The sequence below is a fragment of the Cyprinus carpio genome, chromosome B16 (assembly GCF_018340385.1).
Source record: "Cyprinus carpio isolate SPL01 chromosome B16, ASM1834038v1, whole genome shotgun sequence".
In the NCBI taxonomy this organism is placed as follows: Eukaryota; Metazoa; Chordata; class Actinopteri; order Cypriniformes; family Cyprinidae; genus Cyprinus; species Cyprinus carpio.
The window spans coordinates 11,521,148-11,536,218 of NC_056612.1; the positions used below are offsets into that span (position 1 = coordinate 11,521,148).

Here is a 15,071-nt window from a genome sequence, read left to right on the forward strand (position 1 = left end):
GTGCGAGAACTTGAAACAATGCTTGAAGAGGAGAAGACTCAGAGAGCTCAGGCTTTGACTGTCAAAAAACAACTGGAGACAGAGCTGCAGGAGGCGGAGGCTCAGGTGGAAACAGCCAATCGGGGCAGAGAGGAAGCACTAAGACAGATGAAACGTCTCCAGGTTCGTCAGTTCAATTATTTGTTAAATAAACCACAATAAATGATAAAAATGGGTTGCTGCGAGTTGAGTGATTATAACTAGTTGTGTATCAGAAGTGATGTTTGAAATATTTATTGTAATCCAAAAGGCCAGATTTAATTAAAATAAACCAAAGTAGTCTTAAAAAATTGATGAATCTGATTTGGCCTGCAGGCTGACAGCTGAAGAGCCCTGATGTGAATATTCAGTGTGTTCCTGTGTGTTTTTCAGACTCAGATGAAGGAGCTTATTCGTGAGCTTGATGAGACCAAGTTGGCTCGAGACGAGATTGTTGCCCAGTCAAAGGACAGCGAGAAACGGCTGCAGACGCTGGAAGCAGAACTATTACAGCTGACAGAGGTGTGTTACTCTGCCTGCGTAACCCAGATGTTTTAACTATTTTGAGTCTCTTATTCTTTTTTTTTTGCTCTTCTTTTGACATTCTCTCAGGAGCTGGCTGTTTCTGAGAGGCAGCGGAGACAGGCCCAGCAGGAAAGAGAGGAACTGGCAGATGAAATCGTCAACAGTACAACTGGAAAGTCAGTATCTGTGCTTGTGCTGAGGTCCAGTGATGATGAAATTAAAATTTCCCCATTCTTACTTTCTTAATACATGTTCCTTGTCTTATTGTGCACAATTCATAGGTCCACATTATTGAACACTAGGCCTGTTTATTAAAAAAAGTATGTGTTGTGAAACTTAATTTCCCCTGCAGATCTGCACTGTTGGAAGAGAAGAGGCGTCTTGAGGCCAGAATCACTCAGCTGGAGGAAGAGTTGGAGGAGGAACAAAGTAACGCTGAACTACTAGCCGAGAGACAGAGGAAGAGCAACTTACAGGTAGAAAAGGAAACACAGAAACACACACTATACTACCAGACAAATACACAGAGACAGAGCCCTTCTCTCTGTTTCTGTTAGGTTGAAACACTTACAGTCCAGTTATCTGGAGAGAGGACGCTGGCACAGAAGAGCGAGAGCGCACGAGAGACTCTGGAGAGGCAGAATAAAGACCTGAAAACTCGTCTCAGTGAGATGGAGGGGGCAGTGAAGGGAAAACATCGCCTCAGTGTCGCCGCCCTGGAGGCCAAGATAGAATCTGTGGAGGAACAACTGGAGCAGGAGAGACAGTAAGAGAACAGAGGGGGAGCTAAAGAAAAATGGGGAAGTTGAATGGACAGATGTCATTCCAAAACAGTATGGTTTCTTATTCAAGTCAATTCAAATTAAGTCATATTTATTGTTATAGCATCTTATACAATGCAGATTGCTTAAAAGCCGCTTCACATTAATAAACAGGGAAATAAAATTGTTCATTTTGTAAGATTGGTCAGTTATGAAATTATTCATGGATTTCAACAGTAGAGCAGTTCTACTGAAGATAATAGTGTCAATATCTAGAAAATTCATAAATTATAAAACAAGTTCAATTGGTTTCATTGTTCAGCTTGAGTAAGTTTCCTTTAAACTATTATGAAAGTGGCCTATATGACTTACATGTAATATTCCATGTGCTTGGAAGCCATTTGATAGCTTTGTGTGACAAACCAACTAAAATCATTCACTAAAAATCAAGCTTGATAGCCATGGTTACTATTAATTTTAATTGTATCTACAAGAGCATACAGTTTCTAAAACAGCAAGAAAATGATGACAGATTTGTTTTAGTGAATTATATTTTTAAGAATCTAAAATTACTGTAATGATCAAACCAGCAATGTGACTGTTTTGTGTGTCTTCTCTCCCTTTTCTCCCTTCCTAGGGAGCGAGCCATGGCCAATAAGCTTGTGAGGAAAACAGAGAAGAAACTGAAAGAAGTTCTGATACAGGTGGAAGATGAAAGGAGACATGCAGATCAGTATAGAGAACAGGTACTCCTCAAAAAACAATCATCAGTGCTTCTCAGACTGGAGAACTGTGTAGGATTCAGGCCTTCCTTAATGCAATTCTCCATACAACATTTCAATAAAGGGTTCTAAACTCTCAGCCAAATCAATCAGCTTGAGATAAATCACATTAAAACAGTCCAAAATGATTAGGAAATTAACTGGCAGAATTAAGGAAAAAAGGTAAAAGGCAAAATAATGTGTAGCTTGTGGGAATGAATGAACTCATCCCATAAAGCATCGATTCAGTCTGTATTTCTTCTTTTAAATGCATTTTCTTATCAGAAACGTAATTGCTTAACTCTACAACAGCTTATATTACATAACATGAGTAGCCCTGCTACCTTGCCAGCCTTCATTAACTTGCAAAAACGAATCACATGATTTGCAGGATGCATAGAGTTATGGATAGCATAGCACACATGGAATTGTACAATTCTAAAATCTCTCTTTTTGTAGTTGGATAAGTCTATGGGACGTCTCCGTCAGCTGAAGAGGCAGTTAGAGGAGGTGGAGGAAGAGAACTCTCGCTCCAACGCTCAGCGCAGGAAGCTACAGAGAGAGCTGGAGGAAATGAGCGACAGCATGCAGATCATGAACCGCGAGCTCAACACTCTCCGTTCCCAACTCAGGTAAAGATTAGGACAGTGCTATTTTAATTATAAAATTCAAAGAGAGCAACACAGTGTCCTAACCAGACAGCAAAAAAGCGACAAGCAGCACAGACCATGACAAGACATTTTGCTAGTCACTCAGTATCATTTTTTTACAGTATGTATCAAATATCACAGAAAAGAAAAAAAAATAGGAAACTTGCCACATTTTCTGCTTATAGGACAGTGAAAGATGCACTCATTCTGTTCATACATAAATATAATGTGCATGTCATCAAACCATTTCTTCACTGTATGTGCATGTTTCATTCACTCATTGATTCATCTAATGTGTCTGATTGTGTGTCCATCCATATTTGTCTGTTTGTCTCCAACACCCACTCAGCGTCACAGAACGGCAGAAGTCAGAACAGTAGGTTTTCATGTGTGACCACTGTGTGCTTTATGTTCCTCTCTGAGCAATTATCCTTTCTCCTCTTGATTCTAGTGGTGTGTAGAGGTGCCCTGTTGAGACTGTATAGGGGTGTAGAGGTGCCCTTTTTAGTCCTTTGTAACTGATTTATTCAGAAGCATATAAAGATGGTGTAGTCTACATTGAATTGTGGGTCACTTCCTGTTTATAGATGGTGATGAATCACAGATTCTCTCTTCCACCAATCATGGCCTTAGTTTCACTCTTTCGGCGTCCTCTTTTTTTCCCTTTCTTTCTTCCAGTTTGTAAACAGTGAACCCAAAAAGTATTTGGACACTTAATTGGGCAACAAAATATCAAAACAAGTTGTTTTGTATTGATTTGTTTTATTTTGTTTATAGGACAAAATGTTTTAGAGTAAAACATGCCAAAAAAGTTATTACACTATTTTGTTTTTTTTCTTGCGTTTATTGGACAAAATGTGTTAAAGAAAAACATCTGACATAAACGTTATTATACTGTATTTTGGCTTGTGTTTTCTGTTTTGTTTTGCTTGTTTTGTTTATTGGACAAAACATCTTAAGGCTATCCTATAAGCTTTGGCCCTCTGGGAATTGAGTTTGAGACCACTGGTTTATAGGATAAAACATGTTAAAACAAAACATTTTACAAAAATGTTATTAAACAGTATTTTAAAGTAAAACATTTAACAAAAAAGTTATTACACTGTAAAAAATATTGTCAAATAACTTGATCTTAACAGCTATGTGTAAAAATGTCTAGAAAAGTCAAACTTGCTTTGATATTTTGTGTCGAATGCATATATAATGTTTGGGGGACACTGTATATGTATTTTATATTTTGTGCATGAATTGCAGTTAATTCTCTATTTCTGTGTTTGTGTCTCAGGCGAGCTCCGCTCCCTATCTCCATGCGTGCTGGCCGCAGGGCTCTGGTGGATGACCTTTCTCAGGAGAACTCTGATTCTGAGGATCCAGGTGCTTCTCCCACCCCGTCCAGTGGCCCTCCGGGTACCCCCACACCCTCAGACAATGCCCTGGGCCCCCCTCCCCCATACAGCCTTACCGACGCTGAATAAGAAGGGGAGATGACAGATGGACAGTTTTACTGGTTTAACTTACATAGCTTTTGCAATCGTACACATAACAGAACATCCGTGCTGTCACACATAACTTGAAACTAGTTAATGTGATTTATTGATTTTAAATGAACAGATTAGCATGTAAGATGGAGAAAGACTGATGCAGTACTCTTATAGTACTATTTAAACCAAGCAAGCAGTGATTAAAGACTGCAGTTTTTAAGTTGAGGAGAAAAGAAATCAACATTTCCCAGCATTCCTTGGGAAATACAAGTACTGTATATCGGTGCAGTATATCAGGCTTGTTGTGGCAAAATTATGACGCCATCTCAAGCTCTCTCTCAATCAATCAAAAGCCATGTGTTTAGGAGAAATTTGCATGTTGATGGCAATCAAAGGCCATCAGGTATTGCACAGATGATCCACGATCAGGCTAAAATGCATCATCTGTGCTTGCACAAGCCATCAAACCCTCAAAGCACTGAGAAACTTTCTCTCTCTCACTCCTAAAATAATGTAATGTTTTAAGAAATTGAGAGTTGAACAGGATCAAGGATGTCTCTTTGGTATTTTAAAATATCTCTGTGTTTAAATTTTAAAAGTGATAGCTCTACTTCAGATAAATAGACAACAGTGCTTTTTGTTATACATAATTAGGCAGAGATGATGATTATGGAAGCCCATTTCCACCCCAGAAAAAAAAAAAAAAAAGGTAATTGCAATTTTATGTCACAACCGCAATTTTGATTCTCGTAATAGTGACTTTATATCTCACAATTTGACTATACTTCACAATTGCAACTTTCTTTCTCAATATTGTGACTGTATATGTCACAAATGCAAGTTTGTTTTTCTCAGTTGCGACTTTATGACTCACGTGACGTTATATCTCACAGTGTAACTTCATATCTTGCGATTTAAATAATGGCGCAAACAGCAGTGAATTTTCGAGCGCAAGTAAATTGCATTGCGTGATTCTTTTAAATACTTACCTCTCATAAATTTACTGATTGAAAGAGAAACTCCTACAAATGCATATTAAATAAGGTGAGTCCCAAAAATAACTGGGTCCACGCCTTTTTAGCATTACTTTCCCACTGCGTATATACCTATATCTTATAATTGTGACTTTATATCTCACAGCGTGACTTTATTTCTTATTTTAAACTTTATGTCACAGTTATCTTTTTCATTTTTTACTCTGCGGTAAAAAGGGGCTTCCATAGGTGGCAATGATTGTATAATACAAAGACAGACAAGTGAGAAAGAGAAAATGCTTTTCTATTAAATTAATATGCTACAAATTTGAGCTGTCCATTATAGCTTTTACATCTTAGCCATAATCTAACCATTAGAAAAAAAAATGAGGATACTGAAAATAAATAAAAAAAATACATAAAAGGTCAAAGAGATACTGGACTTATAGCAGAAAACAAAAGAAAAGCAGCCCACCTCCATGTAGATTTAACAGTAACGACTCTTAGATATCTGAAATATACCTGCTGTGATCTCATTCAGTTCAGCTCCTTATTAAGTTCAGGGTATCTGTGCTGCAGATCAGACCCTCTTAGATACTGTGTGTAGATAGTTACAGGGATGCTTTTGTTAGTAGTGACATAGATAGGTAGTTAGGATTTCTTAATTTATGTCTTTAAACATCGGCTCCAGACTTGTTGTAATTTTTTATCAAATAAGAGAATTCCAGTATGCAGTCTATTTATTTTGTTTTGTATTGATTTTTTGTCTGCACATAGACATGTTATGGTTGTTGTATAGTTTGCGATCTTAAGTGAAAACAAGGCGAAATGAAAGAGAATTTGAGGGTAAGGATGGGTTTACAGTTAGCAGGGTATCAGTCACTAACACTGGACAGAATAAAAAATACATTTTCACTAAATAAGCTGCAGTGGACCTCAAAGAATATATAACACATCAAACTCAAATAACACATTCGTCAATATGGTTTTGCCACTGGGCAAGCGTGAGAAGTCTGTTATCAGGATTTCTGATTGTTTCATGGTGTGAACTTGGAAGATATAAAAATGTAATATCTTTCCCAGGGTTTGAAGGCTGCTAGTTATTACTTATCTCATTATATCAATGCAACTTTTTTTTTTTAAATCAAAAGGACATATTGTATTTTTGTTTGATTGTTTGTTTGTTCATTTTTGAATGTGGTAAATATTTATGGTTCAAAGCGTTTGTTACACACAATCTGGGGCATATGGATGACTAAAGGGACATTATTTTAGCTGTATGCATGTCAACAGTGCCTGTAGTATCTGCAAAAAATACACAACGGAGTCTATTGAAAATCAGTGAAATAATAAGAACGAGGTCTGGAATTTAATAAATAAATTGCAACATTAGGTCTCCCTGAACAGCAATCTGACTCAGACATCCTTCTCAAAGATACTTTTTGGATTAAAGTTGTTGATTGGTTCTGAAATGTTTTTTGTTTTAATTGATGAATTCATGACAAATGAAAGTTTCCTTAACCTTCACTATACGCAAGTTTCTAATATTGTCATTCATAGATATTGTATGGTGATGAGCATTTTAATACACTGCTCTAGTTTTTCAAGCGATAACAGTGTTAAACTGTGAATGATTAATGATTAATGTTTGTCACCATTAAGTATTAGAACATATTTAAGATCTGTTCAGCCTGTGAAATTACAATTTGATGCACTGAAGAGTTTATTACACTGTTATTAGCGCAGTTATTGCTACCTGTGTGGTCCTAGAAATCAGAAAGCAGGGTTTTCGTATTAGATCATCACTCAACGTAAAATGTCTGTAACAGGTTATATAGATCCATTTTGATACTTGAATTGTTTTATTTGTTCCAATAATGTTTAATTTGGTGTATTTTTTCAATTCTGATCTCTAGAATCAAGATGGAAATGTATTTAGTTGTAAAATGTTGACTGAAAGGAAGGAAACCACGCTGTTAAGACTAAAGGGTAGGAGCGCACACACAAGCCAAAAGACTCAAGCCTTGTACAACAGATTGTTTTTATTCTGCTTATTTGTCCATGTTCCTAAATTACATCTGTTTGCCTGTCAAGCAACTCAACATTGCTGCTAATATTGTGGTTTGTCATTGATTTGTACATTTAGCGGACTGATTTGCAGAGCGAAAAATCAATTTGGAGAGCATTTGAGTTCAAAAACCAGTCGTATTTCTCTGAATCCTAAATTTTTGGTTAATAAATGAACCTTGTTATACTGAACCTGTGCTTTATAATGCAGCTTTGAACCAGTGTGAGATGAGTGGACAATAGCTGAGAATATGTATGAAAAGGAATTAAAACTCCAGCGGAGAAATTGTTTGTATCTGAAGTGTTTCTGAAGAGGACTCTGCTTTTTTTGCATTTGTGGTACTTGAATTTTTAACCATGTTGTTTGTTTGATCTTTTGCTTTATTTTGCTATAATGATAAATTGAGACTGGGGTGAATTTTAATATACCATTGGTTTTGAAATCAGTGTGGTTTATTTTCACACTAACACACTATAAATTCACCATCAGCATGCCACTTAAAATTACAGTCAGGAATGAAATACACTTAAAAACAAACAATTAATTATCAGTTTATTAACCAAAACCAGAAATCACAGTTGAATTTTAACAAATTATTAGACATTTAAAATTGTTTTACAGTATGCTAAGTTTAAAAACACGGTTATATCTAACAATAAAATAAACTAATAGTAAATGAATAAATAAATCGCTTTTCAAATAAATAAATAGATATTTAAAACTTCATTTTACATTTAAAAGCATGTTAAGTATAACAAAATCATAAATTACTAAATCACTTTAAATTGATAAATAAATAGACATTTAAATTTTCAAAGTTTAATTCATGTTCATAATGTAAATTAAATGCAAAAATACAATAATATATTAAAAACTTTTAAAGCAATTTTTTTAAGCCTGTCCAACCATATTGGACCAAACTCAATGAAACACTGAACAGATGGCCAGTCCATCACAGGGCTTTTAATTACAATCATTTTAAATTTAAAAAGTAAATTAATCCATTTAATTTTTTTTTTTTTTTTTTTTTTTTTGTATTATGTTACAATACTCATACAGTTTTTATTTCAGAAAACACAGATACTTTTTGGATTAAAGTTGTTGATTGGTTCTGAAATGTTTTTTGTTTTAATTGATGAATTCATGACAAATGAAAGTTTCCTTAACCTTCACTGAATTTTTCACACCTCAGACAAGAACATTTCACAGAAATTATCTTAAAATCACAAAAGTCTAATAATCAAACAATTAAATTCATGAATACAGTTCATACAATTACTATCCAATGACTGATCAGTACTTTCCAAATGTATTATTCATGCTATTTACCTCTTCCTCTCCCACAATATTACCAAACAACCAATCATCATCTAGAGGCGGAGTCGGAATTGGAGTGGGGTGGAGCTTATGCAATGTGGCTGGGAAAGATCTAGCCACGCCCTCAAAGTTGTGACTGCCTCTGAATTTTGTGTAAAAACCAGAGTCTTCTTTATGATAACAAAAGCCTTCAAGGCAGCATGTTATCGGGCACTGGGGGCCTGATAAAGTCTGGTTGACATTCTCAACCAGTACGATGTTTTTGTCAACATTTCTGATATCAGTGCCTTCCATTATAATCTGATCTGGACTTGTATAGTTCTTGTATGAGCTTTTTAGAGGTTGTTGTTCCCAGTTGTCATAAAGAATCCTTTTGGATTGGTCCAACTGTCTCTCAAATCCTGGGAACATGTGGTTGCTTGAAACATTACCATCCATGACAGAAAAATCTGTGTCTAAATAACCATCCTCCTTTCCATTCGTCTTCATGCAAGGTTCGACCTGACCGAACCGGTCTTCTAGTATGATATTGTGGTTCATAGCATAGTTTATTTGATCATGATGGAAACTACGTCCATGTGGCTCTTGACTAAAGAGAACATTAGCAAAACATTCATGACCTGTTTGGCCCAAACTGGACATGGAGTTGTTGGCCCCACCACCAGAACCTGTTAGGTTCTCTAGATCTGAATCCAGAGAGCTTGGAAACTCTTCACTGTGATCCATCCACTCAGCCGTTTTATCAAGATCTCCATTAGTACCAGAACAATCCAGTAGGTCAAGGTCATCCACCATATCCATTTGGAGACTCTCTCCAATGGTGGCATCTTGCATTTGGTTCACATTGGGCTCTGCATCTATGAGCATCTGGACCTCTAAATCACATGAATCCAAAGACAGGAGTGAAATCACCGGAGAAGGAGGTGACAGGTCTTGAACATCAACGTCTGTGGGGAGCAACTTCAAGTTATGGTACTTGGTGAGATGTGGTTTTGAATATGTTCTTGTTCTTTCAATGGACCCAAACCAGGAGGACATGCTGTCCTCTAGGAGACTGTTGTTAATTTGTGTCAGGCTTTCTAAATCAGTAGATGCCGGCTGCCTTTCGAAGCTGAAGCTGAAGTCGAAGTCCTTCTCCATTGAACTTGCAGGGTTGTTTTCCAAAGCTTTGCCGTCTTTCTCAGTTCTCGGGTTTGTTCCTCTACTGTTGGAGAACTTGCACGATGAGAAACTTTTATCAGTCACATGGGTGTCCAAAAGACTGTCCAATGTCCAGAGGTCACACACATCCTCTTGTTGTTCAGGAAGCGCTTCGGTTTTGTCAGCATTTATAAAAGATTCAATAGCAGAAAACAGAACAAGGAGTCATCAAACATATACCAAACCAGAACAGGTTTTGAAAATAAAAAATAAGGCTCTTTTACCTTTCTTTGAAGGTTTGGGTGACTGGTCTGTTACAATGTGAGATAGTCTGGGAGTTAGATGATCGGGGGGTTTATCAGTTGAAAATAAAGCAGACGCCAGCTGATGGTTTGCTGCCTCTATTTCAGCAAATTTTCTGTGTAGACGCAAATGGAATATTAATTATAATTATTTAAAATATTTATAATTATGTATATAAAAAAAATTATATGTACTTCATTCAACAAGGCCACATTCAATGAATCAAAAATAACAGTAAAGACATTTAAAAAAAATCTATTTAAAAAATAAATGTTATTCTTTTAAACTTTCTGTTTATTAAAGAATCCCGCATTTAAAAGAAACATTTCTTGAGCGCCAAATCAGCTATTACAATAATTTCTAAAGGATCATGTGATAATGTAATGATGCTGAAAATTTAGCTTTGCCATCACAGGAATAAATGAAATTTAAATTATATTAAAATAGAAAACAGTTATTTTAAATTGTAACAATATTTCACAATATTACTGTTCTGCTGTGTTTTTTGATCAAGTAAAAGCAGCGTCAGGGAGAATAAGCTTAAAACATAAAAAAATGTACTGATCTTTGAACAATATGAATATATCCAGTATTGCATACCTTTGTATCATGTTGTGCAAAAACCTGCGATGATTGACTTGTCGTTTTGAAGGCTTGTTTTTACGTGGTCTTTGCAAAGTCCTCATCATGTGACCAGCTGCTGAAGTCACAAAAGTAAAAAGATCACGGCCCCATGGCACTCCAGCCTCCAACCCCGGTTCAAAGGTCAAAATACTGGATGGACGCATAGCTTTAGAAATAGAATGAGGATAAAATATAAGCATGACAGAGAGATCAAAGGAAATCATATTGTACATCAGATTCACTTACTTTTCTAAATTGTCAAAGAATGTCAAAATAGCTTATGCTCAGTATTTTGCAATCATGTACCACAAAAACTGGTAACCAAATTCAATCTTTCTATGTGAAAGCCCAACTTACCTTCTGTCGCTCAATAAGAATCCACTTTGAAATGATGTGCACAGAGAAGCAAAAGGCTTTGCACAGGTTGCGTACCCTGCCTGACCGAGAAACCGAGAGAGAGAGCGAATGATGAGGGGAGGGTGGCATCGGTTTATTGAATGAGCGATTCTTTGTCTGCTTAGATAAAGGATGGCAAGACAGCACCATTAAAGAGGACAGAGAAGTACAGCCAAATAAAAAGCAATTACCAAGAAGTCTGCTGGTTAAGCACTGTCAAAACCAGCGCTTGTTAAGTGTTAGCAAACACAGCGCTTAACGGGCCTTTAATTGATCTCTCATTAACACATTCTCCTGTCTGAGAGCTCCGCTGGTTGCCACAGACAAATTGCCTTCACTTTTCAGTTCTCAGACAAAAGGTTGTTTTTACATATCTATGGGGGCGTTCAACATAATGGAGCGAGGTCCACAGGACAGGAGATATGACAGGATTCATAGCAGCAGATACATATTCATCTGAACCGTGCATGCTTAATTTATGATGCCAAAGAAAATGAAATAATCTATACCCACATATAGCATTTATATTTGAAATTAGATTCATTTTTAAAGGGATAGTTCATTTGAAAGGAAAGAATTCTGCTGTGATGTATGTATGTTCTCTGTTGAACAATTGTTAATAGACTAATTAAACTAGTGCCAAATATGTCCATATAGTGAAAAATGAGAATTTTGTCATCGTTTACTCACCATTATGTTCCAAACCTGTTTGGAAGAGATGGTCCTTCTTCTATGGTATTATATATATATATATATTTTTTTTTTTTTTTTTTTTGAAAAGTCATGAGAATGATACCACAGTGTAGTTTTATTCATATCTGAAATTATGCATCATGTCTGATAGCATTCAGTTGTGGAAACAGTATTTATACACACAATTAAACAACATCTGCATAATGTGACAAAATTACAGCTTTATTGAGAAAAAAAAGCATAATAATAGCATATATTACTATTATATTCATTACCTTAATTTTCCTGTTTCCTTCACACAAAATACCTTCATATAATGAAAAAAGAAAATCACAAAAGTATTTCTGTTAATTTTAATAAAGATGAACACCTATAACATAAAAGTTTCACCAACACCAAGCTCAGTGTTATTTTAATTTACATACTATATATTTATTCACATCTTAAATTAGTTTTTATTCTTATATTTTCAGTTTTCATTTTATTTTAAATTTCAGTCAGTTGTTTAGTTGTGTTTTATGTTATTTTTATTAGTTTGCTTAATATTTCTATTTAGCTTTAAATATTTTTTTTTCTTAAATAGTAATTCTTAGCTTATTTTATTTCAGTTAGTTATTAAGGCAGCATTTCTATTATTCATTTACATTTTTTTTTTTAAAGTATAAGTTTGTCCTCTAATCCAAATTTTATTTCTGCTTTATTTGAAATAATAAATGATTTTCAGTAGTTTTAGTTAATAACACCCAGATGGTAAATTGGAAATATCATCTTGTTTGAATGTAGTTACATTAATCATTATTAGTCCATTATCATTCAGCACTATGGTAACACTTGCAGTGGTCTGTGGACAGGAGATTCTTCACTATATTTAGTACAACTAGACACACACACACACACACACACATGTGTCACTGCGGCTCATGTTCTCTCTCGGTTTTGAAGAACCTCAGCTTTCAGTCTGGTGTTACAATGTCCTTCTCTCAAGTTTAACATTGGTGAGCTTCATACTTCATATTGTGCATCTGATTTCTGCCTTTCACTTTGTACAATTATCATGCATTAGCATAAAACTGTATACAGATTATTAGCTAAATGCCTTTCCCTTTTCTAACTTACATTCCCCGGTTCTTACCATGTGTTCTTTTCTCACATTCTTTCACTGACTGATAAACGTTATCATAAACACTCATTCTTGCTACTAGAACTTTGTACCACAGAACAAACAGGTCCGATTTGTTTATGTTTGACCAATCAGCCTGCTTGGTTTACAAGAATCAGTCAGAGGGACCCAACAAAGTGAACCTTGTGATTTGTCATTTATTCTGAAACGGGACAGCTACGTGGTGAGTTACTGTATAAGCAATGTGTGTTTTTCACTCTTTAAAAATCATTACGAATCTATCTATCTATCTATCTATCTATCTATCTATCTATCTATATATCTATCTATCTATCTGTCATTGGTAAACATAAAAAACCTCACATTCAGATGAAATGACTTTTAGATCCGACCAAACCAATGTGCATGTGTTATAACATATTTATTTAGTGGTCATCATGAACAGAGCATGGGTTTTGTTCAAATCCCATCCATACATCTCCAATGTGGTGGGATACACAACGCTTTTTGCCACAGCAGACCTCATTCAGCAAAGCATGATGGGAAAAGCTCAGGATAAAGGGACAGTGCACAAACCGGATCCAGTGGGACGATATACCTCCAACACTTCCAGTGAGGAATGTCCTGTGGCTGGAGAAGCAAAGACAGATGATGATAGCAAAATAAGGGACTCGGAAGGAAATATAAAAGCTTTGGAAAGAAATAAAACATCAGCTCCAGTACAACATGCTCCGCAGCTTCACAGCATCAACTGGGCCCAGACTGCTCGGGTGGCACTGGTTGGGTTCTGTTTTCATGCCAACTTCAATTACCATTGGCTACGGGGACTGGAGAGGATGTTTCCAGGAGGAGGGATCAGAAGAGTGTCACTTAAAGTGTTTCTGGACCAGCTTTTTGCAGCTCCTATGACAATAAGTGCTTTCTACATTGGTGAGAACCAGGGGATTTTCATCATACTTCCGCTTATGCTTTCATAATTGAACAAAATCAATGCACACATATCTGTGCATATGAATTCATATTTGGAAATGTTTTACTATAAGGGTTTATTACACTTCTAAAGGGCTGAGCACATTGGAAGGCGCAGAGGATCCCCTTGAAGACTGGAGAACTAAATTTTGGACCTCTTATAAGGTAACCAAAAGGAACACAGAAAGAACACTAGAGCTATTCAACATAAATGTAAATATTGAAGGTTCAGGATCAATTCTGACACAATGATTTAATTTGTCTCTCTCTCTCTCTCTCCGGTAGACTGGAGTAGTGTATTGGTCCACAATGCAGGTACTGTTAGTCCATCCATTTGTGCATACTTCTGTTCTTCTGTTTCTAAGAAGTTCCCTCATTTCCTCCCTAAATGATATTCTTCATATCTCAGGCTGTGAACTTCTCGCTGATCCCGCCGGTGGCTCGTACAGTTTTTGTTGGAGGAGTCGCTCTTGGCTGGACTGTCTTCTTGTGTCATTTCAAGCAACAGAAGAGTGACTTCCTGACTTAGGCTTTATTCTGCAGCTGCTTGGCTTTGAATTTAGCCAAAACATGGTCTTTAATCAACATATGCAACATACAATGCATATATGCAACTATGTACATATTACATATAAGGGATGCAATAAATCTGGCTGATGTTTTAAACCACGTGCAATCTGAGCAATCATTTTGCTGGTTCTGTTGGACTGGATTATTTCTTACCCCCGAAATGGTGGTAGCGAAAATATATTTACTTCCACACTGTGATAAAAATGAGAATAAAACGGGTTATCAAAAAAGAAAAAAATGAAGGATGTGGACTTGATTCTATGCATCAGTTGTTGATTTTGATATGTGGGGAGTATACAGATGAATCATTCACAAAAAGATCTAAAACCAGAGTTTAGAAAATTTCATTTAATGCTGATGTCATTTTATTCATGATTCATGCTAAGGAGAGAGATTTTATAGATTTATTGAAATAAAACTATAGGAACTGGTTATATATGATGGTGGAACTACAATGATATTATTATTGCATTTATTAATTGATATATCCTAGTTATTTATATAAAATATATCATATTTATTTATCAGGGACAATAGACATTAATTATACTATTTTAAATTTTATTTTAAGAAAAAAGAATACTGTGGCGTGTCTCTTAAAAGACAACTGTAGTTAAGTTTATTTCAGCTGCTTATAAGTAAAAAAAATATTTTTGTAATTTTAGCATACCAGCCACTAAAATTTCCTGAAAACTTCTGCA

The 15,071-nt window shown here is 35.7% G+C and overlaps 2 protein-coding genes across 10 annotated transcripts in view; both read left to right on the forward strand.

The window, feature by feature from the left end:
* Positions 1–7,537, forward strand: part of LOC109105750 (myosin-10-like) — a 38,148-nt gene extending 30,611 nt beyond the window's left edge. For 6 of the 8 annotated variants that reach the window (XM_042740733.1, XM_042740738.1, XM_042740734.1 and 3 more), the window contains 9 exons: positions 1–162; positions 412–540; positions 631–719; positions 896–1,019; positions 1,101–1,309; positions 1,942–2,050; positions 2,525–2,697; positions 3,065–3,091; positions 4,001–7,537. In XM_042740733.1, the coding sequence (XP_042596667.1) occupies positions 1–162; positions 412–540; positions 631–719; positions 896–1,019; positions 1,101–1,309; positions 1,942–2,050; positions 2,525–2,697; positions 3,065–3,091; positions 4,001–4,190 (1,212 nt within the window). In that variant the 3' untranslated portion in view covers positions 4,191–7,537. The remainder of the gene's footprint in view (positions 163–411; positions 541–630; positions 720–895; positions 1,020–1,100; positions 1,310–1,941; positions 2,051–2,524; positions 2,698–3,064; positions 3,092–4,000) is intronic. The other 2 variants (XM_042740735.1, XM_042740739.1) reach the window with 1 other exon arrangement.
* Positions 7,538–12,588: 5,051 nt separating this feature from the next.
* LOC109106679 (mpv17-like protein) lies at positions 12,589–14,466 on the forward strand. Of its 2 annotated transcripts, none has more exons than XM_019119980.2 (6): positions 12,589–12,706; positions 12,914–13,054; positions 13,261–13,761; positions 13,895–13,965; positions 14,086–14,115; positions 14,210–14,466. In XM_019119980.2, exons 3-6 carry the CDS (start codon positions 13,269–13,271, stop codon positions 14,327–14,329), a joined length of 714 nt encoding a protein of 237 aa, XP_018975525.1. In that variant the 5' UTR covers positions 12,589–12,706; positions 12,914–13,054; positions 13,261–13,268; the 3' UTR covers positions 14,330–14,466. The 2 variants fall into 2 exon arrangements, with proteins under 2 accessions (XP_018975525.1, XP_018975526.1); XM_019119981.2 differs by having other exon boundaries at positions 12,596–12,706; positions 12,967–13,054.
* Positions 14,467–15,071: the final 605 nt, after the last annotated feature.

Coding starts and splice junctions, on each gene's coding strand:
- LOC109106679 (XM_019119980.2), top strand. CDS start 13,269: ATGAACAGAGCATGGGTTTTGTTCAAATCCCATCCATACATCTCCAAT. Junction 13,966..14,085: donor AATTTTGGACCTCTTATAAG/GTAACCAAAAGG, acceptor TCTCTCCGGTAG/ACTGGAGTAGTGTATTGGTC. Junction 14,116..14,209: donor TGTATTGGTCCACAATGCAG/GTACTGTTAGTC, acceptor TTCATATCTCAG/GCTGTGAACTTCTCGCTGAT.